The sequence below is a fragment of the Gasterosteus aculeatus genome, chromosome X (genome assembly GCF_964276395.1).
Source record: "Gasterosteus aculeatus chromosome X, fGasAcu3.hap1.1, whole genome shotgun sequence".
In the NCBI taxonomy this organism is placed as follows: Eukaryota; Metazoa; Chordata; class Actinopteri; order Perciformes; family Gasterosteidae; genus Gasterosteus; species Gasterosteus aculeatus.
In genome coordinates this window covers 14,473,422-14,499,373 of record NC_135698.1, presented here as the reverse complement: position 1 = coordinate 14,499,373, position 25,952 = coordinate 14,473,422, and the positions used below count along the sequence as shown (strand labels likewise).

The following is a 25,952-nucleotide window of genomic DNA, read 5'->3' as shown; positions in this document are numbered from 1 at the left end:
AGTTATAAAGAGGTTTTTCTTTTTAGGCCTGCTGCACATTTGATGTAATGGAAACTGTGAAAGCTCACAGTGATAAGTGGTGAGGTGGAAAAATGAAAGGCAGGCTTGAGACGTGAAGGGGTTAAGCTTAGTTCTCCATCCAGGGCCCAGGTGCACCATGTCCCGCCCTCAGGCTGAGAGCGTCTCGGTGCTGGGGAGACCTTTAATAGCTTTGAGATGGAAGCAGACTATCGCCAGTAGCCTATAAAAGACATTGTTCTTCTGCCCCATTTTCCCCTTGTCTGTCTGGCATGTCCTCATAAAAGACTTAATTGGTCTCATATGACCCCTCTGTCCACCGGTGCAGTGATTGGGTGGAATAATCGATCTGGGCTGCAAAGGACGGTGGATGACTGCTGAGCTCATCCTGTGCTGCTGCGGCCGGCTCAGTCTGGAGAACCTTCCTCTGAGACGTCAAACCTTCACTGGGTCAGAGTGGGTCAATGGGATCCAACGGTTTACATATTAGGAAATAAGAAATGTTTAAATACACAGTCACCAGAGTGGGAAGTTCATACTGTATTTAGAGCTGAGTTGTGTGCATTTCAGATCAATTACAACGGGCTCAATTATGGTGTACATCTACGGTTATGGGTGTTTCAAAGAGTGACCACTGAGTCTGCAGCAGCACAGTCTAGACAGAAGCTTTGCACAGCGACATGTGGCGGACACTCCCCTGGACGCCGGTGGTTTGGCTTCATTCATCCTCTGCTGGGAGAATTTGTGTGTCGGGACCAGAGTGCTGAGGCAGCACGCTGGGATCCATCCCTCCGTTTGACCCCAGCCGACCTCTCCCTGTTTTGTCACGACGCGGAGCCTGCAGCCGCTCATCCGACATGGCAGAAGAAGTGTGTGGCCTCGGGGAAGCCATTAGAACCGGCCCGACTTTTTGTTGTTGAAACCGGATCACCTTCACACACAGACACACTTCTTCTTAATAGGGGCCACTTTAGTCTGGCTGCAAATGCTTTGTCCCTTTACCGCTATCCACTATCACGGTCTCAACTGCTTCCTCTAAAACCTCTCTCACTGAATCCTTTGCACATTTGTTTCTGTTTTCTGCTTCTGGCCAATGTTTTACTCTTTCCGTGTTGGATCTTAAGTGCTCTTATTCCTCCAAAAAAACTAATCAGGTCAGTTTATCTGATCAAAACACCGAAAAAACAATATGTACACATATGTCCTCAAACTGGCTGGATTAAGAGTTCTGGGGTCAACAGAGGCGAAAGACTCAGATGTTCTCCCCATGTACTCATCCTTGAGCTTCTTGAGCAGAAACATCTGGTCCCTCTACTTTCCACACACAGCTCTCCACTGAGCCCAGAGACGGATCCTTCAGGACTTGTTGCTGGTGGGCAACACGCGCACACCAAAGCGCTCTGTTGAGTGACAGCACCCGACAGGATATGATGATTTCATAGGCGAAAAAAAAAAAAAAAACAACAGCAGTGGTCGGCTCGTCGTGGCTTCTGTTAACGTGGGCCAGCTGCCTGCCTGCCCGCCTGCCTGCCTGCCTGCCTGCCCGCCTGCCTGCCTGCCTGCCTGCCTGCCTGCCTGCCTGCCTGCCTGCCTGCCTGCCTGCCTGCCTGCCCGTCACGTGACGCCACCCCGTCCCTGAATCCCTGAGCGTGCTCGCCGGCTGCTCCTCCCGCATGAATCCCCTCTGGAGGAACAGACAGCACGGCCGTGCAAAGCGTGTGATGTTCAAGGTGCGACTCCACAAAGGTGATTGTTGGAAAAGGGGCGAGAACCCCTGCTGTGTGAACACGCTTTCCTCCGTGGAGAAGGGACGGAGCGGCTGAATGTGAGTGGCTGAGTGCGAAAAAGAGCAGAAACATGAGGAGAGGAAGGCGACTGAGACAGACACAGCAGGGGGCATGCTGCTTCCTGTATTAGTGCGTCAATCATGGCTTCACTAATTAGCATCACATAATATTCCACTGACATCCATCCTCTCATTTGGGTAAGACTGATGCATGCATTCATTCATCACAACTTTTTCTCCTTTTTATTGAATAGAGCACAATTCAAACTCGGGGACATGGAGAGGCATCTGCTGTTCTGCTTCCACCACGTCCCCTGGTCTGTCCTCACATGTGAAACACAGCAGGCCCCCGTGTTAGGGACATCCACTCTGTGCTTATCACATCAGGAGAGGCATGTTTTCCACTATTTCAGTCCTGCCCAATAAGCAGAAATAAATGTGCACTCATGCTGAAAGCAAATCCTTTCCGACTGACAGCTCATTAAATTCAGCCAAATGACTTCTAATCGTTGATTGCGGGGACAGTTAAAAAAAAAATGAAGGTAGCTTGAAGAAAAGGTAACATTCATTTCAAAGAAAAAGATCAATTTTTAGATTTGATTTCTTTCGCATCATATGATCTGTATATATGCGAAGATGGGATGGAAAAAAGTGGCAGGATGCAGCGCGGGTTTCCCCCCCGCAAAGGTCGAGGATGAGCGCCCGCTGACAAAGAGGTGTCAATGGCGTGTTGGTCACACGCTTTCCCAGGAAGCTGGCTGGTTGTTAAACAGGAAGGTGTGACCCCATGAAGGGATGCTCCTCTCTTTTGTTTCCCCTGTGCGTTTCCTTAATGAGAGCAGCTGGTATCCAATGTAAACAAACTTCCGCTATTGTCCGTAGAGATGGAAACAGTAACGTTTGATTCTCCCCGGAGACTTCTGCATGGCATGAGATGAAAGCGAGGAGGTTGGATGTTGGGGGCAAAGAGCCGTGCCAGCAGACATTCCTGACACCACACAGGCTCATTCTTTAATCATGAACGAGTCCTGCCAAATATTGGAAAATCTAAATTCCAAAGGCTGTTTGGCATCAAATGGGTCGCGCAGCCTCATCTTTCTCAAAGATCTGACAGAGTGACTAATGGGATCTACCGAGGCCCCCCCTCCCCTCCCCGCCCCAAAGACCCCAGAACCAAACACAGCCTCCCTTTGCGTCCTACGAAGAAGTCCCGACTTTACATGCTGCAGATCCTCAGGTCCGGACTGATTTACTGTCCGTCCAGCGAGTCCTCTCCCTCTCTCGACACTCTCCAGCGGCACAAGGCAGCATTCCCGAAGTCCTGTGTGCTCCCCGGGTGTGTTCCTGGCACCCAATGTGCAGATAGGATAAATAAATCACACACAGGCCCTCTGGAGAGCAAAGAAAACCGACTGGAACCGGCTGCAGGGAGTAAAGTAGACATCTGGTGGACGAGCTGAGGAAAAAATAACTTGAAGAACGATATTATGAAAGGACACAGACTACTGGAGCCGGTCACACCAGTCCTTCAAAAGTTCAACCTTTGAAATATGTTTGCTAAGATTAGCTGTCACTAAATGTTTACAGCAGAACACAGCATACAGATACTACTCAGCAGTATCAGTAAGAGTTTGTATACATACTTTCACATGGTAGTACTTCTACTTGCATGTAAGTACATTATGGAAATAGCCAGAAGTAGGATAAGTGTTTTTACATGAAACAAAAATAAACGTACATTTAGGATTGGTGCTGAGGATCAATATATCTAAAAGTTCTGAGGCTAAACTGACTTCATGTTTTCCGTTAACAGCTTTTGATGAGATGACGCAGGCTACAAATGTATGTTAGCAAGCAATGTAAACTCCTCTGTAGGCTGTATTTGCCCTGCCAAACAATAAATGACATTAGTAGGTAAATAAATAAATAAGTACTTTAAACACTAATAATATAGCTGGTGCAACCACACTTTGTTGCGTGATACAAAAGGAAACGCATACTGGAGACAATCACACACTCTTTCCACATACTGCAGTGTAATCCACATATCTACAACATATCCGGTTTCCATGACAACGTGAAAAAGTGTGATGTGTAATTGGTGGTGTTTATTTTTTACTTTGGACTCAAGGCTCTTTCCTTTAAAAGAGAATAAGTCATTTCATATTTCAAAACATCTGATAAAATTGAATGTTTGCATAATAAATCTGTGTAGTATAATCGCTGCTTTCATCCTCAGATTTCACGTGTTTTTCTTTAATCCTTCAACATCAAACCCCCATGCACCGTGCTCTTGGCTTGCCTTCCTTTGTCACGTCTCCACGCGTCTCCTGGTAACCACCCTGTTTAACGTCCCATTGCTATAAATGGTGGTTAATTTCCTTGTGCAAAGTGAGCAGAATTGCGGACCCAGAAAAAAGGTCCACAAAGGGCTGAAAGCATCTGCCAGCGAGCCACCAAACACTAATTGATTCGACAGCGCACAGACCCTAAACCCTCACAGACTTTGCGGGAATGCGCATCAAAGTCTGTGAGTTTGGAGATCCCGTTATTTTCGGCACACTGTATTTATTATACATTCCGACATACTAAATCTTCTTGTGGCGTAATGATTCGTACGGCCGTGTGGAGGGGTAGTTGGATTCGTAGTCCACGCAGCCATGAAACGTGGAACAGTTGAGGTCCTGGTGCGTTAGTGAACACAGATCCTATTAAATACTTCAGCTGCTGCGTTCAGTAGAGGTATAGAGAGAGAAATACACACACAACAACCTCCATCTGCTCTTTGCAGCTTTGGCCCGATGTCAGCAAGACTCTCCAAACGATGGGGCTTGCTTTACGTGTGTGCCAGGGTACAGCAGGGCAGAAGCCTTTGAGAGAGAAGATGGAAACAGAAGGAGACGGATGGAGCGGGGAGGCGAAGGAAAGAAGAAAAAAAAAAAGCGGCGAAGAGGCGAGAACAGCCATCCACAACAAATGTGCTGCCAGGCTTTTGTATCAAGGTGACAGGTGCATTATCATAGGTTAATGAGAAGCCCAGTGCTGACTGCAGCTCCAATCAGGGCAGCCCTGCCTCCACTGCCGCCCTCATTCATCAGATCAGACATACACTCCCACTCAAGCACACAAAGGTACAGTGGGCATGTACACACACACACACACACACACACACACACTGGAAGTATACAATACAATATTAAGGTTCAGTTTGGTACAAAAGATTACAGTGTTATAATGAAGTAGTGATGGACACAATGAGAGATGATTAACACCTTTCGCACAGCTCTCAGGTGTGAACAGCAAAAGATACTAACTACAGCTGGTAGAGTGTGTGATTTCCCTGAGAAGTAGACGGTGGAGGAGGATTCAGACCTTTTACTTTAATTACTATTTAATAACTAGTCTTAGGTAACGGACGTGTCCTTCTTTAGCCAAACGATTGGTTGTCACAGGAGGTTTTTGTGTTATGCGGGTGATGTCATGCAACATATTGCCTGGGGCATTTGTCGATCAAATCTAATTAAGACTCATCCACAGAGCCTGGAAGTTAAATCGCTGAGGTTTTAATTAACTCAAGGTTATTCTAAGTGATACAAATGTAACTAAAAATGACTTTCCTTATCAATTAATCAGTTTCCCAGAACTAATAGTGAATCATTTAAATGTCTGGTCTTGTCAGACCAACAGTGTAAAACGAAATCTTATCATAAAAGACACCAACATGAATAAATTATTGAGATAGTTATTTGTCATTGTATTAGTTGATTAATCGACTAATCATCTCTAATAACTTCATCTTTAAATATATAATGGAGGAATATGTATGATTACAAAACCAGGTTTTGAGTTAAAGTAACAGATGCAGTAATGCAACACTGTACAAATAATGATCTCATCTCAACAAATATATTGTCTTCACTGGAAGGATGCAGCAAAGCCTTTCAAACCAACATATGATTCACGCACCTTATCGAAAGCTGTGAGAAGAAATGTGGAGTTAAAAGGTAAAATGATGGAGTTTACTCAAGTAGAGTACTTTTTATACTTCTACCAATGGATATATTGCTTTCTGTGGAAGCGGTTTTGTGGAATCTGTGGGAAATGTGCACACAGCAGCTTTCGGGCTCAGTCCATACTTCTCATCTCTCCAGGCAGGAGTGAAAAACTGTGTGTTTTCACAAACCCATATTGCTGGTGTTCACCGGCGCTCGACAGGGCGGTGCAGCTGCAGCCGAGTGATTTCAGAGGTCTCTACTGTCCGCCGGCCATAGAGGCCACATGGAGAGAAGAGCTTGTGACGAAGAAGAAGCAGGAGAAAGGAGGGTGGGTCTGAGGGCGATCCGGGGTACAAACCTCCTCTGGTCCAAGCTGCTGGGCAGGAAACGAGGCGGAGGACACCCGCTGACCTGCAGCCCCTCGCTGGCTCTCTGCCTGTCACAGAAACAATTTAAACAGCTAATGGAACTGGGCTGATTGTCTCATACTCACTGTGACTCATACTGCTCATTTCTGACAAGAGCTCCTCGGGGTTCAGGTAATCTGCAGCAGACAATGGAAAAGCCCTGAACGTTGTTTCATTCCACACATCTATCAGGCGGGTTTTCATTTAAGTACGACCCCGCAAGATTCAAAAACAGGAAAGCCAGCGAGGGTCTGTGCGGGGAGGGGGGGGGGCATCCAGACAGGTCAGTGTGCAGGTGGAGGTGGCGTCCATTGTAGGGTGGCTGAGGGGCGTGTGGGGACATGTGAACAGGATGCACGAGAGGAAGAGCACAACAGCTGCAGAGACCCCCCCCCCCCCGCCCCGCCCCCCACACCATATGTGTTGGATGAGCAGAAGGCTAACTAAAAAGAAGACGCCGGTAAGGAGACAAATAGGGACAGAGAGGACGTCCTGATGGAACATACATCACGCCTGTATGCGTGAGCTCTGCACAGTGCATGTATGCTCTTTGTTAAGGAAGGAAGGAAGGAGAGTCTTACAAAGGACACTCGCTTTTCAAATCAGCATATTCTTTTCACTGCAGGTTACTTTTACTCGAACATCTTCATTATTCATACTTTTATTTAATTGCGTCTCAGCGGGATCATCATCATCATCGCTCCCACTTCCTCTGCCCTCGACTCTCTGACTGACAGCCGTGTGGAAAAAAACAGGAAGCTTTCCTTCCTCATTAGGTGTGGACAGAATGACACCACAGCCTGATGTGTGTGTCTACATTATATATATATATATATATATATATATATGTGTGCGGGGAGGGGGGGGGGGCATCCAGACCCAAAAAGGTATATTAAAAATGATCAACCGCAATCCTTACCACATTTCCCTCCTCCATTCCCAACGTTTTTTGTGATTTAGCAGTTATCATTTTTTGGGCTTGGTGGTCATATGGTGGTTGTTGCTGACTATGACTAAACATTGATAGAATGTCAACAGGGTGTATCAACAATGTCCTTTACGAAACTTGTGTTCTTTGTCACATTCTTCGTTCTTCTTCGTTTGCCAGATGACCCTTTCTTCAGTCCAGGAACATGTTTGGGAGCTTTAATGATCCAGACTGTGGAAAGTCTCTTTCTGGAGCCCAACATTGTGTTACAGTGAGAAGTTGATATTTGGCGCCTGAAGCACTGAGCATGGCCAACGCTCCCCGATGAGATGTGGCTATATTGAGTTATTTGAAAAGGCTCTCCTGAGAGAACACTAAGCTGTACTTATTACACTGAGGTTAATAATAGCTGGAAAGAGCAGCAAGGTCAGTGCCGAAATAGTGTTTAGTGTGTAATGAAATGAATGGACGTGGAACTCTGTTCTGTTCTGCCACACGGTAGTCAGACTAAAATAACAAAATACACACAAAACAAGAACACACAGGGAAATAATCCACATACAAATGTAATGAATATTCGGATGGGTGTAAAACTAGGAAGGTAATGAAATGTTATTTCTTTAGAATGAAGCTCATGATGAAACCTGCAGCTTTATAAAATTGAGCTTTTACTCGCATGCATGTCTGCTTGAGCGTTTGGCTCCTGAATATATAGTGCCATCTTCTGGTGGGGTTTGGAAGTTACCAAGAGAACGAGCGAAGCGGAACCTTCCTGGCAGAAAATCAGTCAAGTTCTGTCAGCAATGATTAACAGAATTGAAGGAATGCGAGATGGATTCTACTGGGTTAGGGTTTATTAATGATCCTCGATAATAAAAACAAACACACATCTTTCTATATTCTACTAAACAATATTCCTTTTTTTTGTAAAAGTGAAAAAATACCTTAAACACACAATAAAAAGCCTTCATCTCTCATTAAGATAAATTAAAGTTTCATTTTGGCAACCCATTAAATATATGCTGACTGTTATGACCTTTTTTTAACACCTTTTTCAATAATAGCGTGTTAGAAGGAGAGGAACTGAGATGACGAGTGGGCAGGGGGAAGTCAAAGCAACGTTGGTGTAAAACATGAGCATGATTTGATAGAACGTGCTCATGGCTGCCTCTGGTGTTGCAATCACTGCAAGCTACGTTTCTCAGTAAAACTCACGCAATGATAAAGAAATTAAAATACAGCTTCATTAGTGATGACAGATTCACTCTGAAGGATCAAATTTCTCAGATTCATACCCAAATAGTGCCGCTGTGGCCACCACATTCAGTACAGCATTAACAACTGAGAGGAAACAATAGCACGCTTAAAACTAGAGCATGTGGGTGACAGCTTTCTCCTATAAAACGCTGACCAAGCCCTCACCAGTCATATATACACAGATATAAAAAAGAAGATATGATGTCATGAGACTATAAAATTAGAAATAAAAAATACACTAACTTCAGGCCAAAGTAGCCATTTTCCAGAGCTACAGTCAGACACACCCGAGAGGAGGGCAGACAGGATAACAGATGGAGGGAGGAAGGAGGAGGCCATGATGACGGGTGTAAAGGGAGGTTAATATCAGGGCTTCTGGGTACAAGGAGCTGATGACAGAAGCCAGAACCTCCACAGCAGCAGCCCTGCCCTCTCCTCCGCCCTCCACACCAGAAATACAAAGTGGCATCAATCCTGGGGATTGTCCACCATGCACCCACCCACCCACCCGCGCCCCTCTCATCCTACAGTGTGTCCCAAATGTCACTAAAGTGCTCTCGCTACTAACTATTATGAGCTATTCATTGAGGTCCGCCAAGGAAAACAAAAACAAATCCTAAACAAACATTTGCGTTTTATCAAATAACTCTCGGTCATTAACAAAAATACACAATAAATGTCTCCTTAAAAAACATGAAATGATAAGACAAGAATAGTCCAATAAGTTGTGTTGGAACTTTGAGAGGTGTCTGTGTAGAAAAGAGACAGAAAGAAGGGGAAGGAGTCCATCCATCTGTGCGTGGTGTGAAGCTCAGTACTTGGGTACTTTGGTATAATCCTCCTGGACGACGCTCTTGCAAAGACACATGGAGAGGATCATCCCGAGGAGCTGCAGGAAAAAAGAGACGTCAACGTAGTCATCAGTTGAAATTGACCCGGGGAGAACTCCCTCAAACAGAACGCCACAGAGCCGCCGTGTTTATCGTTACATGAGTATGACGAGGCCGTTCTTCAGAATAAACAGTAGGAGACGGTACCCCTCCGGTTATCAAACGAGAACAGAGGGGGAGAGGGAGCATTAAACAATGGAGAACAATGTAATAATGACATGTAGGGTTTTTTTTGTGCATACGTCACTCCAAACACATATTTTACGGGCTACATTAAGACTCCACTTTGAAAAGATGGTGAAACTAGCAAGCGGGTTCTTTTGCCTAACGTATTAATATATAGTAGGCATTACAATACCAGCATCTGTGCTTTATTATCTGTGTTATTCTTTTAGGTTAGTCTGGGGAGAGATAGATACCTCTATGACTGCCACACTGACACAGATTCCCAGAATAACTCCACAGTTTTCCAGGAGCCATTTCTCCACACTGGCTAAACAGCCCTAGGAGAGAAAAAGACAGGGAGAGATTTAAAAAAAACAAAAAACATGGAGGCCAAAGTGTGGAGGAGAGACGAATGGCTACGTGATCTGAGCCGGACGCGAACAGAGCCTTTCACAAAGCACGCCTGTTGTCTTTGGACTGAGTCCGTGAGGGAAAGAATAACACGGACAAGCTGTGCGCGCGCGTGAGCGAGAGTCCAGTTTCTGACAACCCTCAGCGCAAACAGCAGAACAGTAGACCTTCCCCCGGTGTTTGATCAAATCACACAGCACAAACACGCCTCAGCTGTTGGTATTCACTGCGTTGATGAAGTGCCACCGCCGGGGCACAGCGAGCCGGAGTTACACAAACAAGTCGCGAGCGGAGGCGTAAGGTCTGTTGGAACAATGGTGGCCGGCGTGTTGCAGCACCCGTCCCCCAGCGGAAATAACACCGCGCGGGACTAATGCTGGCATTCCCTGATGTTCCCATACATGGGGATCTACTGACGCGGAATCATGGCATCAAATGGGAAAAGACAGAAACGCATTTGAATGAATGTTTTATTTGCCATTGAGGTATCGCTTTAAGATATTGTGACTCATACTCATAGGAGTTGTAAAGATTTGCCGTGTACCGTTTCGTAGATGGGCGCTTCTGCAGACAGACGCTGACAGAGGCCTACTTCCCTGACGTCCGTGCCAGGGAGGGATTCATTGCGACAGGAACACGAGTAGAGGTTCAGGGAGCTGTTCTTGATCAGTATGTTCTCAGACCAGTTGCCTGGACCAGTCCATCCACAGCACTTCATCTGGTGGCATGAAGGAAAGGAGAGGAGGCGAGTGGAATGATTAGAGGAGATAAAGCAGAAGGATTTAAATCGTACAAAATACATGACGGAGGAAAGGGAGGCAAGAAGGAAATGATTCTTGGAATAAATGGGATGATGGAAAAACTATCAAATGCATCGGTTCACATTTCTAACACGTTTCTATTGTGGGGAATGAGACCAATCTGTTCTTGGCTGCTGTTCCTCAGAAAGATCGGGGGAGAAGAGGATTGGCAAGATGGCGAGAAAGAAGGAGGGAGGAGAAGAAAATGTATCAACTTTATCAGAACTCAGATTTCAGCTCGATTCAAACATGCTTTTTATTTGCAATGGGCAGATTTGTTTAATGGCTCTTTGTTAGTAAGAAGAAAACTGAAGTGTGTGATTGTGGAAATAGGTCCAATTTCATGTGCCACGATTTTAAGATATCCTTTGAAACTTCTGCCTGCCCGAAACAATAAAAGTGGATGGAATTTTGTTTGTTCTCCTCAAAGCATTTAAAAACCCACTAATCAGATTACGGTAGAAAATTGTTCCAATTAAACTGTGAGGTTCTTAGAGTGAGTTACTTATACACGTAATTTCCTAATGGCTTCAACAGCCGTTTAAAAGAGCTGCACTTAAGATTCAGAGCAGTACTAGAGCAAAAAAAAGCTACTCTGGCCCAACAGCGTTGAGAGGCAATCAAATGCTCACTATTTTAGATATTGCGCCTTCAATAAAATTCCAATCCCTCATATTGTAATGGCATGGAGGCAGAAAACTTTTAAACAAATTTAAAAACCTGGGCTTAAAAAATATAAAAATGTCTACATAGTTACCACTTGGGATACTTAAAAAAAGTGACATCGTAGATTGGCCTCTGAGTATTTCCTGAAGACAGTCAAAGATTTCATTGTCATTTCCAGCAGCAACAATATCCTCCACTTGGTGAAAAAGAAACGCATTTGGTCTCCTTTGTAACCAAAATGCTCCATGGCATACGTAGCAAAAGTAGCTGGTTGAGGCCATTTAAATGATGCGACTAGGAGGCCAGCGGTGCAGTCAAACATGTGTGCACAACTTTCCCTTCTTGCTTTGCTGAGTGTGGACGAGACTTATAATGAGAAGAACATGAGAGTAGCACTGAACGAATACAAGTTGAATTCACACAGGAAACATGTCTCTAAATGTATGCACTCATATTGTGAGAGAAACGCATGTAAACATCTGGTGATCCGACCTCTATGGGGAACATTATAAAGTTACGGCAATATTAGCATGGTGTCATGGCTGTTTTCAAACTAAAAGGATCATCGAATTCAGACGGACACCTCATCCCAACAGGTGGTGCATCTAGCTGCTTCCGTCGACATCAGACTTGTGGGCGTGTCTCGTTCAAACCGGGCTGAAGGGTCGACTCACCGTCTTCTGAACGTAGTCCCAGCTGTGCTCTGTGGTCCTATTCTGGCCGGTGTAGTTGATGATCATGCCCTTCATGATGTTGGACATTTCGTGTTTTAACTGCGCATGAGAGAAGAATACATCATCAAACACCATTTACGCTTCACAACTACACAGAAACAACGTTCGTAGCGAGGCGGTGGCGAGGAAAAGAAAACAAACACGCCCACGCTAAATCTTTTCTAAAATTGTACATCTGAACCTAATGTTTGTCGGGGGCGACAACTCGGGTGGCATTTCCCTTTGAAGTCCCATGCCCGGCTGAAACATGGGCCAAGTAGTAAGAGCACAGCGCTGTGTTTATGTGTGCGAGGACCGCAGAGCGCGTCTTCAGGGCCCCGCAGGAGACGAGCGAAGGCCTCTCGCTATTCTGGGAAACGGGCCCCGCCTCGCCTCGTGGTGGGCCTCAAACACAGGGAGCGCTTCTGAAGGCCGCGGACGCACGCGGCCTCTCGGAGAAGAACACAAACGCACACACACACACACACATGCTGGAGGGCTGACCGCTGAGAGGGTTACGACAGCCTCCGTGCAGACGCGGTGCTACAGGTGTCAGACTTTTTAAAAGGAAAGACTAATTGTGTCCTATGGGAAGGTGTGTGTTTCAAACCAAACACTCCCTCCACGTGCACAGTGCAAACATGCGGGTTTGGGCGCGGTTATTAAAGGCGCATCCTTACGGATGTAATGTGGGTTTTTCTGGTACTAGCTGCTGGACTGGTCTCTTAGCAATAGGAACTCTTTGTGATATGCATGTTTATGTTATTATTGTGTGTCAGTGCTCAGCACACATTGTATATTACCGCAGTCTTGTGAAATTTGAGTTCATAATAACATCCTTGTTTTCAGCTTTGGCTGACAATGTCTTTATTTCGATAACCCAGCAGGTTACGAATTCATTTATTTATCTGGGGAAGTGAAACAATAGGAACACTTCAGCCTTCAGCTAAAATTAAACACCCCAAATCCCACATTGTGTTGATATTGCCGGCCCCGTGGACTGCTGGTTTTGGTTCCTTTCCTTTCCCTCCAGCGGGCCCAACGATATGACCTTCGCCCCCAGCAGTGAGGTCTCAGTGTCGAATCCTAGCAGGGAAGCGCAGGAGGAGACGCTGCCGCCAGCAAGGCACGGAGCTCTCCTCCTCCGGTCGGAAGCGGATCTGGGTCGGTCCACGCCGGGCTTCGCTGCCTGAGTCTGATCGACCTGCATCATTTTATAGGATTTTCATGCAGAATCAGACTCTGCTGTACAAATTAATTAGGCACTAATAATTGATGGATTGAAAAAGAATACCAAACGGGCCGAGAGTCGACTCGATCGAGTCTGCTCATTTCATCTCGCCTGTAGAGGGCATCGTTTCATTAATACTTCAGGAGAAAGCGCTTTTTGTCTCCAGGGTGATAATTGCTGTTATAGATGAGGTTTCGACAGAACACAAAATGCATCACATGACGGCAGCTTTAGCAACCATACACACCATGAAAAAAACACCCAGAGGGAAAAAAGACAACGGAAACATTCAGATGGCTAAATCCTCTGCAGCTGTCACACTTCTACCTCACTCCACCTGCTTCATCTCACTTTCTACTTCAAGTCACAATCCGACACAGCGTCACGTTCCACTTGTTGAGGTAAAAAACTGGGTTTCATCACAGGATGCAAAGGGCTTCCTCACAGCTTCAGCTGCAAATCTAAATGCAGCCGATCAAAACTGTGAAAGCGGAAAGGACTATTACCAAATACCCAGAAGGCCCCCGGAAGAGCGGGCGGAAGACCGAAAGTAAAAAGAAGAAGAAAAAAAAGAGACAAAAACAAATAGAGTAAACAGAGAAATAAAAGTTCGGGGATAAACAGATAAAGTACATTATGGAGCGAGTGTCTCACCCGATCTCTTTGGAAGTAGATGAGAACTCCAGCGGTGACCTGGGCGATGAGGATGAGCAGCAGGCAGGTGAAGTACTGCAGGGAATAAAGGGAAATGTCAGAATAACAACATTTATGATTAAAACACAGTCAACGCTGAAGGAAATCAATAATCTCCTTTCTCAAATTAGATTTCATTGTTTTTAAGTGGGTATAATATAAGCTAAAGAGATATTTTCATCAGGAATTACTAGAGAATAAAAAAAGAAATGAGACTACACATTGGACTCGCATTCAAATCTCCAAAAAAAGATAATTTAGCATAAATGCTGAATGTTGCACATTCAAAAAGAAATATGTCAATGTAAAGTCCACAAATAGTTTCTGGCTCAAAAATTAAGTTATTGAAGTTTCGAACACACAAGCAGAACAAAAAACTATTTCTACCTTTCATTTAAACTCTTAATCTGCATTTAGAGTCTTTAATCTCCAAGACTTTCCGCAAGAATAATGCAAGCCATTAATGATCCTGGGTGAAAAAGTGCATGTGTTTCCGTGATGGGGGAGGAGGGGGGGGCTATGCCAGCTGGTCTCTGGGAAAAGTAGGTCACAGCAGTTCCTTAGTTAACCCCTAGCAGGTTTATCACTGTAGAGGTTATGCACCCATACCCACTTCAGTTGTACCCCCCTACATCTCCCTGGCTTTATCCCGGTCACCCCCTCCCCTCCGTAAGTCCACACATGCTGGACCCTGGCATAAACGCAAAAGAGCTTTACTGTCAGCAGGAATCTGTCCTGAGCTCATAGAGAGCTTGAGATCTCAAGCAGGTGCATTTAGCTGAATATTTCACGAGTGGCTACAATACAATATATCCACTAGTGTGTCGCCGAAGGACCGGGTAGAGGCAACTGGTTGATTTGAGCGCTAAACACAGCAGAGGGTGAATAAAAAAGGTAAAACCACGGCCGGGGATGACGCTGGCGTTTCACATGCACATTTAGTTTTTGAAACTGCCCAAGCCGCAGCGCGTCAGGAGTGGTGCTCAAAGTGAACGTGCTTCCTCACCAGACCCAGCAGACAGCGGACTTCGTAGATGGCTCCGATGCAGCCGAAGAAGCCCATGGCCATGGACAGGGAACCCACTCCGACGAGAATGTAAGAGGCCACTTTCACTGTGTCTGACGATTCCTCTGGAGAAACACATGAATACAGACAGAAACCACAGGAGTTTAATGTACATGGAACCACTGAAACCTGCATGGACGCTCTAATCCAAACACCTGCTGCAGTATTTTTAAAGCAACAGTTTGCAGTTTCTACTCAATGCAGAAAAAAAACACACAAAATGCTATCACACATGTTTTTTTTTCCTGACTGAATATCAGCAAATGATCTCTTGTTTTTCTACTTTAACCACCGTGTGTCTGCAAGCAGATGGAAAGCCTGGTTCACACGCTAAATCATTTGGATAAAGTTGGTTACATCAAGACAAAAAATGTTCACAAGCAAAACCATCTACTTCTGCTGCTTTTCTCTAACTAATGTGAACAGAGATTAATTGATTTCCCTCTTCCTTATGGAGAGCTGCACAGTGGGGGAGGGACCAATAATGGAGGACTGTGAGGTTGGAGGGGAGATAAACTGCAGCCATGTGGCTTTGTGTTATCTGTGCTGGAGGAGCTCCAGAGAGTCGGAGCTCGGCCCGCAGATGGAGCCAGAATCTGAGCTCTGTGAAGTGGCTCCAACACTGATAGATTCCTGGGCCAAACTACATAACTGTGTCCCATCTCATTTGGGTGAGAAGTTGACAGACACAGCAGCTCCTCCACCCGTCCTCGATGAACATAATGCAATGGTGCTTCTCGACTTCCCTCATCACATTAGCTACTTTATGTTACAGGAAGTAAACACCACATACAGTACACACGCGTGCACAATGAGAATTATACAACTCCACAATGATAAAGTTAATGTACAAACATTTGTATCAAATGTATGAAATTGCAGCAACATTTTTGGGGGATAAAGTAGTTCCTGTAGAAAAAACCCAAACTATGTTTTATTTCGAGCTTCTCCTTGAATATCTACAGGATAAAAACAACAAATGTTTCACTTTGTGAAAATATATATTTTAATTTCCTTTCTCTCTTTTTTTTGCAATCAATAGACCAAAAGATTAATCCATAACCAGGAAAATAATCAGTAGATGAATCACCAGTTACTAGCAAAATACAGCAAAAATATGTATTATCCATAAATGGTGCCGTGCACGGAGAAACTGCACGCACAAAGACATAATTGCATGCATGTACATTGCTGACTCCATATGGAATAGTAGAGCAACACATGTTGTGGTGGTTTAGGAATAAAAAGTACATCAGTCAACATATGCAGACAATCTATGTGGCTGAAGGGTAGCATTTAGCATTTAAAGGGAGGCAGATAAGCATGTTGTATGTTCTATATCCGGCACTCTGTTGAAGCGTGTTATTTCAATTCCTCTCGCAACAGATGTCAGCACGTTTCTTAAAAAAAGGGAATTTGACTTTCAGAGCATTGAGACACACTGAACGTGAGTGTTGCCAAAGCAAAGCATGCAGGAGACGGTTCAGATTGATATCTAGCTATTTATAGGAGGGGAAGAACTGGCGCACCAGAGTTCTCTTAAAAGTGATTGATGTTAAAGTAGAGCACTATTTGACTCTAGCACATTTAATGAACATAATAGAGATTTGGTCAGCCACTTTTCTATGGTTATTCAGATTGGGAACTATCACTGAAAGATGAAAGAAAGATGCTGTGTGTAGCTTCCCTGCAGGCCAGCAATTAAACACTTGTTCCAGTAAAAACATACAGCCTGTAGTTTGAGGAAATGCCGTGCCACAATAATGGAACCTCAAAACGATTCTCCCCGAGACCACAGCAATCGTTTAGTAATCAAATCCGTTTGGTAATATATTTGGCACGTTAACGGCAATACAGCCAGTCTTTGGAGTTGACTTTTTCCTCCAGCACCGTGCAGGATCATTAGTTAACAATGAAACATATTAAAGCTGTGCTTTATGTATATCTGTTTTTTTATTTAAGACGCAAAACAATGTTTCCAGGCGGACCCTCTGTCTGGTGTATCGACGTTATCAAGGTTGCAGAGCAACAGAAACTTTTCTCTATATTCCTTCCTGTCAGGACGTTAGCATCTGTGTTCTGTGGTTACACGTGAACTTTCGGCAGTTAGCTTGTGTTCGCGAGGCCGTTCTGTCGTCTGCTACGCTGTTTCCATGTAGGTCACCGCTCAATGTTACATAATAGATACTCCATGTAGAGAGCCTGATCTGGGAGACTGTTTGGTACTGGATGGCCGTCTGTAAACGTGACCACGGCTTCACATTCCGCTTGTATAGAGGGGACTTTGTATACGGTTTGAAATTGTAAATAGAAGTAGTAATAATCATCTGCCTGATTTCCTAATGAGTTTTCGTTTTTTATGTGCCTGAAAGTTTGGAAACTGAATTAATCTGCAACATATTTCCAAACTGGCTCAAGGACCTTATTTCCGAAGCTGACTGTTGTTTAAACATAAGGCAAGCCGAGCTATGGAAAGTGCCTGCAAGACAAACCGAAGGCATCACGTGACCTGAGGTAAACCATTAACAGCACTGAATTGATACAGGGGGCTGTGCACTGAGGGGAAGATGCCCTTTTAAGTGAGGAATAGGGGTCCCGAAACCAAAACATTCCCAGAGCTCCCCTCTCTGAACCAATTGGGACAGCTGCAGAGGTCTCTATTAATATAACTCATGAAGAATGGAAACTAAAAACACAGAGATCCTGTTTATGGTCCGGCAACGGTACAACTTCTGAGGGGAGCACACAGTCAATAAACAGAATTGCCTGCGGCTTTGGGGATTTTTTTTCCTCTATAGAGCAGTTTGAGATTTTCAGTGAGGTTGGAAATCCGTTAGTTAGCAGCCGCTGTTGACCTCTTCTGGGCGCATGGAACAAAAACATATGGAGGAGAGAAGGTCACCAAGCCCAAGATGGGAAGGGATATCCTCAGGGTCTCTGCTATCTCAGGAGGAACAGCTGGATTATCGTAACAATGGGACTGGGCTTGGCAGGGATGATGGATACTGCGCAGCCTTTGTATTCGGACCGCCTCGCTGGAAATAGGCAAACTGAGCTCAATATTAACCTTGGAGTGATGCCTCGAGAACTGACCTCAAGAGCTGAAAAATCATCCAGAGGAAGACGAGCGTCAGTCTGTTCAGGTCACAAGGTCAGTTTTGGCTGGTCTTTGTCGTGACTTAATTTCTTTCAAAATTCATTAGATAAAGCAGCACAGACCTTTGGGCTATATATAGAATTCTCCAGCTCTGCTTGGACCTCAGAGATCGCCCCTTTCTCATCGTACAACTGTAGTAATGGACTGCGAACAGAGGTTTCAAAAAGCTACGGCAATTCGCTCTTATTCAAATGTGTTTTTAGAAAAATCCAATAGTTCTTTCAGATCGGCCCAATAAACAGTCGTCGGGTTAACAATCATCAGAGTCACTGTAGTTTTGCACATGGCATCATATGGGAATTTCCTTTAGAAAAAGGGTTTCATGGTATCATTGAAAAAAACGCTATAAATTTAGCTTCAGACACATGATGCCAGATTATAAATGGTAAGAATTCGTTTTTATAGAAAGATTTGGGGGGAAAACCTCAATGGTGCTCTCTGCAATGCTCCATCTGGGATGAACACAAAGAATTTCTAACAAGATTTATGGCAACTAAGAGTTTCCATCCACAGCTTCTTTTCAGCTGGCGCTGGATTTCATTATGCTTCCCCAGTGCCTCCACAGCAGATAACCTAAGTAAGACATATTGTTTTCTATGACAAAGCAGATAACTTTGCCTCTAAGGAGAACGCCATCCAGGGCCTGGTTTCTTTTTCACTATGCAGCGTCTACAAATAGATCTGTAAAGGTGGGAGATTCTATCCGAGCACCTCCGCTATCTGGGGAGCCCGAGAGAGACGGCAACTCCGTGGAAGCAGTGGGGAAAATAAAGCCGCTATTCGCTGACATACGATTAATCGAGTTGACATGCCTTGGTAATGGTGGGCCTGTCACCTCCCCTGACTAAACCGAATTCCCAGGCTCTCCACAGTTGTGTCTGTCAGTGCGAGTCTAAAAAGGGAAGCTTCCGCATTGCAGAGGAAGTCAAAGTTTCATTTGTGAGTTATATTTTTGGTTTGTTGCCAAAAATGCCTGCGTAGTTCAAGTGTAATAAGCCCAGATGAATTCACTACTCGCTCTGCATAAGATGGGCCGATGGTTATAGGATTTAACGAGCACACCCCCCCGATCTCCTTTTTCAAATACTCGTGCGTTCAGACCTGCTGAACTGAGAGTAGGTCAAAGGGGCTGACTGTTTGTAAATGGGAGTGTTATCCCTAAACGTCAGTGACGTGGCAGCAGCACTGTGGGTGTGTGTGAGTGCTGCAACACTTACGTAGAACAACGATGAAGCTCTGGTTATCAAAGAGGACCCACAGGCCGAAGCCCATGATCAACCCTCCGAAGATCTGTGGAGATGGAAAGAGAAGAGAGTCAGGCACCAAGTCTGATCCTGGGATCAAACTGAATCCGTCCTGGTGTGTCTTCAAGCGAGTGCCTTATTTATGTTTCCGCAGTCCGTCACATCTGGGGCTCATCAGGACCCACCTCCTCACTGCCTTCTCTCACAGCAACGTACAGAGAGAAGGAAGATGTGGAGAGGCTCGAACAACAAATCTATCCGTCATACTCACCCATATCAGATATGCAAACTGAATAATGTTGTAAGGCTAGAGGGGTCTAATCAGACCAGAATATTCTGTAACAGGCAACTGAAAGCCCAGAAAGGAGGAACTGAACTATGTAATTGGCACTTGTTTAGAAGTTGCGGGACAATACCCCCCCCCCCCTCTCCACACACACAAAACAGTCATTAGAGCCCTGTTTAGGAGGTACAGTTGGGCAGCCATCATTAGCCCACCACTTCCTGGCTCTCCCTCTACATGGACAAACACACACACGCTTCCCATTAGACAACAGTTGAGTGTTCACATCAAAGTCAAGTTTACAGCCACGGTTTAATTGGAAAGGCTTGGACATCCTCACAGTCACTTTTAAGCGTCTGGAGTTTTATCAACCTTCTTGGCATCAGGTTGTGGTCTGCGTTTTTTTGCTGAGCAATCTCTCGCTCCGGGCATCTTTTTAGCCACATTTCGCACTGTGGCTCCAATATTCGTAGGTGCCGGAGGCCAAGAGACAGCAACACAAAGTCACGGGTGTCTCATTAATTCAGCATAGCTGCCTTTCTATCTCTGGGTAAATAAAGCTGCTGACAAAATCCAAGTCATGTGACTGAGCACCGTGGAACAAATGGGAATACTCACAAAGAAGAGGAGGTTGAAGATAAATAGAAAGTACTTGGTGACTCTGAGGCATCCTTTCCCCATGGCTGCGCTTCTAGAAGACAGAAATAAATAAAGAGTTGAGTTAAACATCAGAAGGAAATGTTGCATTGTACTGAGGGCATAGGAAACAAAAAAGTTTAAATTAGATTTAATTCAGTCTCATTTCACTTGTCTTTTAACGGCTCAACCCATCTTTGGGCTGTACGGCGACATAGTACACTTTTGACAGACTATAGCTAAGTGATTTTCAAACAAAAGGAACCACCCTGGTGAGACGGATGGGAGGAGAGACCACCACAAAGGGGGGAGCGGTGATGTCATGATGACATGCTACTGCCGCTTTTATCAAAAGAGGAACCAGGTCAATCTACGACTGTGTTTAACACTGGGTTCAAAATAGTGTTTACAGGAAATGTCGTCAAATTTGGGGGGGCTGGACGGTGTCATTCTAAGATGGGACATTTTAGGTGTGGGCGCGTTGCAACAACCTACACATATGACACCACTCTGTGAGTAGTGTGTTCCTATAAGGAAAGACCTGTGGGCTCCGTATAGGGAACACCACTCAGCCTGGGGCTACGCAGGTCAAAAGCAAATATATTTACCACAACCAGACCCTTTCCTTCACTGGGAGGGCTGAAAATATAACCAGCCATTGTGGTTATTTGAGGAGTCTGAAAATATCCGACAGTGAAAACTCCCTGAATATCAGATGACATGCTCTTCTCTTCTCACTTTCTCTTTTACATCATAACTGCAGGTTCTTCCCAAGGCCCCCGGGACTAGAATAGTCTGCATGTATTTGTATTTTACACAGTGTACAACTGTTGAAGGCAGAAACCTGTGACTTTAGTGATGCCGAGAATCTCTTTGTATACATGCAAGGAAAAGGGAAATGAATCCTCTCCAAGCTGCCGTCTCTGGCCATCTGCAAATTAGCTACAGCCTCATACATACGAAATGTATATCTGCCCGATGATTTAGTTGGCAATGTATTATTAAAAAATAAATTGGAACGCTTAAATTATTCTTCTCAAAAAGCGATTTGGCAGATCTAATCTCAAAGATTCAGGGGGTCATTAGCAAATAATCACACTGAAAGAGTTTCACTGACTAATACATTTTGAGCTGCTGGGAAACATCACAAAAGCACGAGTGATTCGGGGGATTAAATAATGACTTTATATCTATCGGATCCACCGTGCTTGGCTGGAAGGCACAATCCGTAGAGAAGGCCCGTCAAAAGATGGCTGGGCTTGATAATAACCACGCATGCATACTGTTAATGCACTTGATAGCCTAGATACTACCATAATTCATGTTTACAAAACTGTAAAGGGTACAAAGCCCAAAGCAGATAGCTCTGCAAAGTAGATAATCCCTAAAGGAGATTGCTGGTTTTATGTCTGGATGGTGAGCAGCGTTGTAGATTAAAAAAGGCTTAGTTATGACAACCGTTGTTTGTTGACGAACACCCCCCCCTCCATCTGAAAACAATTCCCCAACAATCCCTAAATGCCACTTATTATATTTTTTGAAGAACAAATGAAACAACAGGAAGGGCCCTACTCATGCTGAAGCAGCTGACCGAGCATGTTGAGGTGAGCAGCGAAGCCAAACCAAACCATGAATACACATTTTTAACCGAATTTGCATGCAAACTCACACGTTCACAGCAGATATGGTAAACTTTTGGGCAGTTTTAAAAAAGGTTTATTTTTCTAGACAAACCGGATCGCACTGCACTCCCCGAAGGCGAATGACAAATATTTTCCAAGCTGAAAATAAGGACTGGAAATTGCAATGGAAATGCAGAGCAGAGCCAAACTGCGATTCCAAGAAACAGTAACCTCATGCAACAGCTGGTATTCAACACGTTGCAGAAATCATAAGACAACGAAGATTGTCCAAATTGAGACAGCAGAAAAAAGACGATGACTCAGGAGGACTGGTGCATTTACTCACGAGATGTAGTCAATTAATCACAAGATTGGATATTGCATTTGGTAACCCAGTGACAATGATTAATTTTTGTCAAAAAAGGTCTAAAATACAACCAGTCAAGGGTCAACTCAAGTGGGCGGGACCCAGCTGTGGGCGGGGGAAAGAGCAGAGAACGGGCTGTGATCTGATTGGGCAGGCTGAGCACGACATACTTTTTGTCTTCTGGTAACAACGCGTCTGATTTTTTTGCAGTGATAGCGGGCGGATCTACACACTAGGTCTGTTTTATCTAAGACAACCTTTAGCGCCACACATTGCAGGGTTAAAGAGATGTAGTGTTGCCACTGATTCATTACTGCACCGTAATAAAACCACAGATGAACCATTAGTCTACAACGAGGCAAAGTGTCCACCAGGGGTTTTAGCGGTACTTTGGTACTTTTCGGTTCAACTTGAGCCGAAAATGGAATTACTCTCTCAAATAAAGCTGAAAATGAGTCACCTGAACTCTCCAAACTCTGTGACCTCATTCAGTCATTTCTTCCCCATCATAAAAAAATCCCATTTCCCACCAACTGATTTGGCAAAAGTTGCTCGCATCTGTGTTCAGTGTGTTCTAAATCAGTCAATTAAAACAAAAGACAAATACACATGCATGGGACCCACAGAAGATTAAGAAAGCAGCATTAGTGGCAGATGGCATCGGCCGTGTCCGTAATGGACCCAGCGTGGATCAACTATAGCCTAAAAAACAGCCAGTGTGCCAACCTCCATCCACCTCCTCCTCACTATATTCATATTTGACCCATTAACACATCGCGCAGGCCGCCCGGCTGCCACAAACCTGCCGGGTATTAAGCTCTTAATTCCACATGCTTTCACATCTGCAACAACGTGGTTTGTTCCGCTGTGCCGACAGGATGTCGCTCATTATCTCAGCAGCATTTTGGTGACTGAACTGAAATTTGCATTTCTTCTTTGAGTAAGTTGCGGGTGGAAGTCAAGTTTTGTGCGTGATGTCGTTAGTAATGATTATTTCAAACAATTGTTTTTGTAAAGTGCCCTCTCGGTCATTCATAATCTGGAGTGGTGGTTATTTTTCATTACATGGGTTGCTTCAAAAGTTGATAAGTCAAAACTAATTACGTAGGATGGAGGGGATTGCCCATTTAGAGACTATTTACTGTCCCGACATAAAATAAAGGGGCTAAATCTCTCACAGTTCAGTACCATGTAAAGTCCCACTATCCTGTGAAAACAATGAAGCATCTGTTACAGAGATGAAAAGGAGCTCAACTTATTCTTACTTACTCATCATCTTTTGGCACTTGATGTACGTACACGAAGGATAACACCTTCTACAACTTACCCCATGGTAAATAATAATTGCTTTGTTCGTGTGACCAGCATATTATTATTGATTTGATTAAACAAATATACAGCAATAAGGATGGGGCCTAGTGAAAAATACGGGCTTTAAGCCGATGTAAGCTGCTGATTTAACAAAAAAACAGCGTTTCCATCCCAGCGAGCTTAAAATATGATGGAAACACCACTATCGGATGGATGAATCTACTTGGCTTTTCTGCAGGAAAACCAAATGAAACTAAAACTAGGACAAGGAAAATAACCAGAGCAGGGAGTAACAGTTGTCTGCTCGGATAGGAATTTCTGCTTGCAAACCACAATTTTGCTAAAGAACCTCAGCTACATGCAAGAGGGCTGCAAAAGGCACAGAGGCAGCTGGCATTTCGGTTTCAGAAATGAAACACGATGTGAAGCCTTTGCTGTCAAATCTGAATAAAACAATAGGACAGCTAAACATCCCATGTGCATAACCTGAATATTTGCGGGACGAGCCTCATTTTTGCGCCGATAACACACTTCATCGAAGTTTATGCCTCCATCTAATAACAACAAAAAAATGTTCTGTCTGCCAATTCTATGTAGTGAAAGGCGGTAATGTAACAATAGCCCCATGAAAGTGAAGCATGTACCGCAGGTCTCACTTCCGGGACCTCGCGACAGCTGCTTTTACGTCAGCGGTCTTTATTAAGACCCCAAAGCACGTTAAATAGCACGTTAAATAGCATTAATAACCCATTAACAGATGCGGAATAACTGCACTCAACGTGACCGTTCACCGAACACTGCGATTTACCGAAGACAAAAATAACCCGCTGACATACGCTTTATTATCCGCGGGTTTCTAACGTGAACTTATAAACTAAACGAGTCGGTTTTAGGCTCCTGGTGGCTTTGCATTAACGGATAAAGACACAGCTGAACTACACGTTAAGTTTGTCGGACGAGTAGTCATTAAAAGGCTTTTTTTTTTAAGGAGCCGGACAGTTTTTTAAAAGGGCGAAGTAAAACGCGGAGTAACTTACACGAGTTGCACGTGGTTAACGCGCAGTTGACGCTAAAAACTTACTTTGAATTCTTCTCCCAGATAAAAGGCGGCTGAAGGGTCGACGGTATTCGGCCTCTCTGCTCGGAGGACTAAAGCGTCTCCAGTGAGAAACGAGACGTGTGTGTCCCCGTCTGTGTGTGTGTGTGTGTGTGTGTGTGGTAAAGGGTTCACACCCCGCGTGCAGCTCCATTAACCCCCTCCTGCCACTAAACACCGCGTGCACAGAAGGTCTCACAAGACCACACAGGTGCATTTTATAATAAAGTCATTTGGAACTATTATAATAAAGTATCGTCTCATCTCACGCATTTCTGAAGTTGCCCACTTTTTTTCTGCTGCTTTAAGAATATTGTCCTGTTTGCATTTATAAATGTGACGATTCAGAATGACAAACTTATGAGATTGTGATATAAGACTAACAATAAAGAGTGATACACATTAGAGCATCAAATAATATACATTAGTATTAAATATATATTAACAAATGATCAATTCTGTAAGTTCTATGGTCGTCATTTCATTGTTTTCTTTTTTTAAGGAACAAACTAACATGTAAATCGTACTATAAGGGGACAAACTAGTTTTACATGTATATTGCTAATAAGCAGTTGAACAACAATGTTTTAAACAGCCTTTTCAGCTTCTGCCCAGCGGGACGCGGCGGCACCAGGGAGGATGTTGAGCAGTATGTGGAGGGAAGCTCTTACGCAGACCTGGAGATGTCATGTTATGACATGTTGAAACTTCCAAGTTAAAAAGAAAAACACTAAACATTTGGTGACGTGAAACAACAGCTCTGTAGTTCTTTGTTGAGACTTGCTGTGTTTGGATGCGTTTTGAAGAAGGCTCTTCGAGGATACTCCAGCTAGTTGGAATCCCGTTTGATGCCGGCAAGGCAATTGGTGATTGTAAAGTACGTAGACCTGTGCCAATTTTAATTAATTCCTTGTTGCTGGGAAACCGCAACACAGAGGAGCATTACTCAAGCTTCTGTCAGTGGGTGTAGGAGTCATGAGTGGACTTTCCAGAACCTCAAGATTTCTCATGTGAAAGTTGCGTAATTTGGAAAATTGTGTAAAGTGTAAACCACAAATAAATAAGAAGTAGATATCATTCCCCCCAAAATGGCAAATAATCTTTTGCTTAATATTTTTTACCATATGTGACAGTAAACTGAAAAGCTTTGGGTTTTAGAGTGTTTGTTAAGAAAAAATAAACATGTCACACATAATGTGGGGTTGTAAGA

At 44.2% G+C, this 25,952-nt stretch overlaps 1 protein-coding gene across 1 annotated transcript; it reads right to left on the bottom strand.

Annotated features, from left to right (window-relative positions):
* Positions 1-7,966: 7,966 nt before the first annotated feature.
* cd82b (CD82 molecule b) lies at positions 7,967-24,894 on the bottom strand. Its single transcript, XM_040162694.2, has 9 exons — positions 24,728-24,894; positions 20,329-20,401; positions 19,401-19,473; positions 14,967-15,091; positions 13,922-13,996; positions 11,998-12,096; positions 10,402-10,575; positions 9,701-9,784; positions 7,967-9,280 (listed from the first exon to the last, which is right to left on the bottom strand). The coding sequence occupies exons 2-9, from the start codon at positions 20,389-20,391 to the stop codon at positions 9,203-9,205; spliced, it is 771 nt and encodes a 256-aa protein (XP_040018628.1). The 5' UTR covers positions 20,392-20,401; positions 24,728-24,894; the 3' UTR covers positions 7,967-9,202.
* Positions 24,895-25,952: the final 1,058 nt, after the last annotated feature.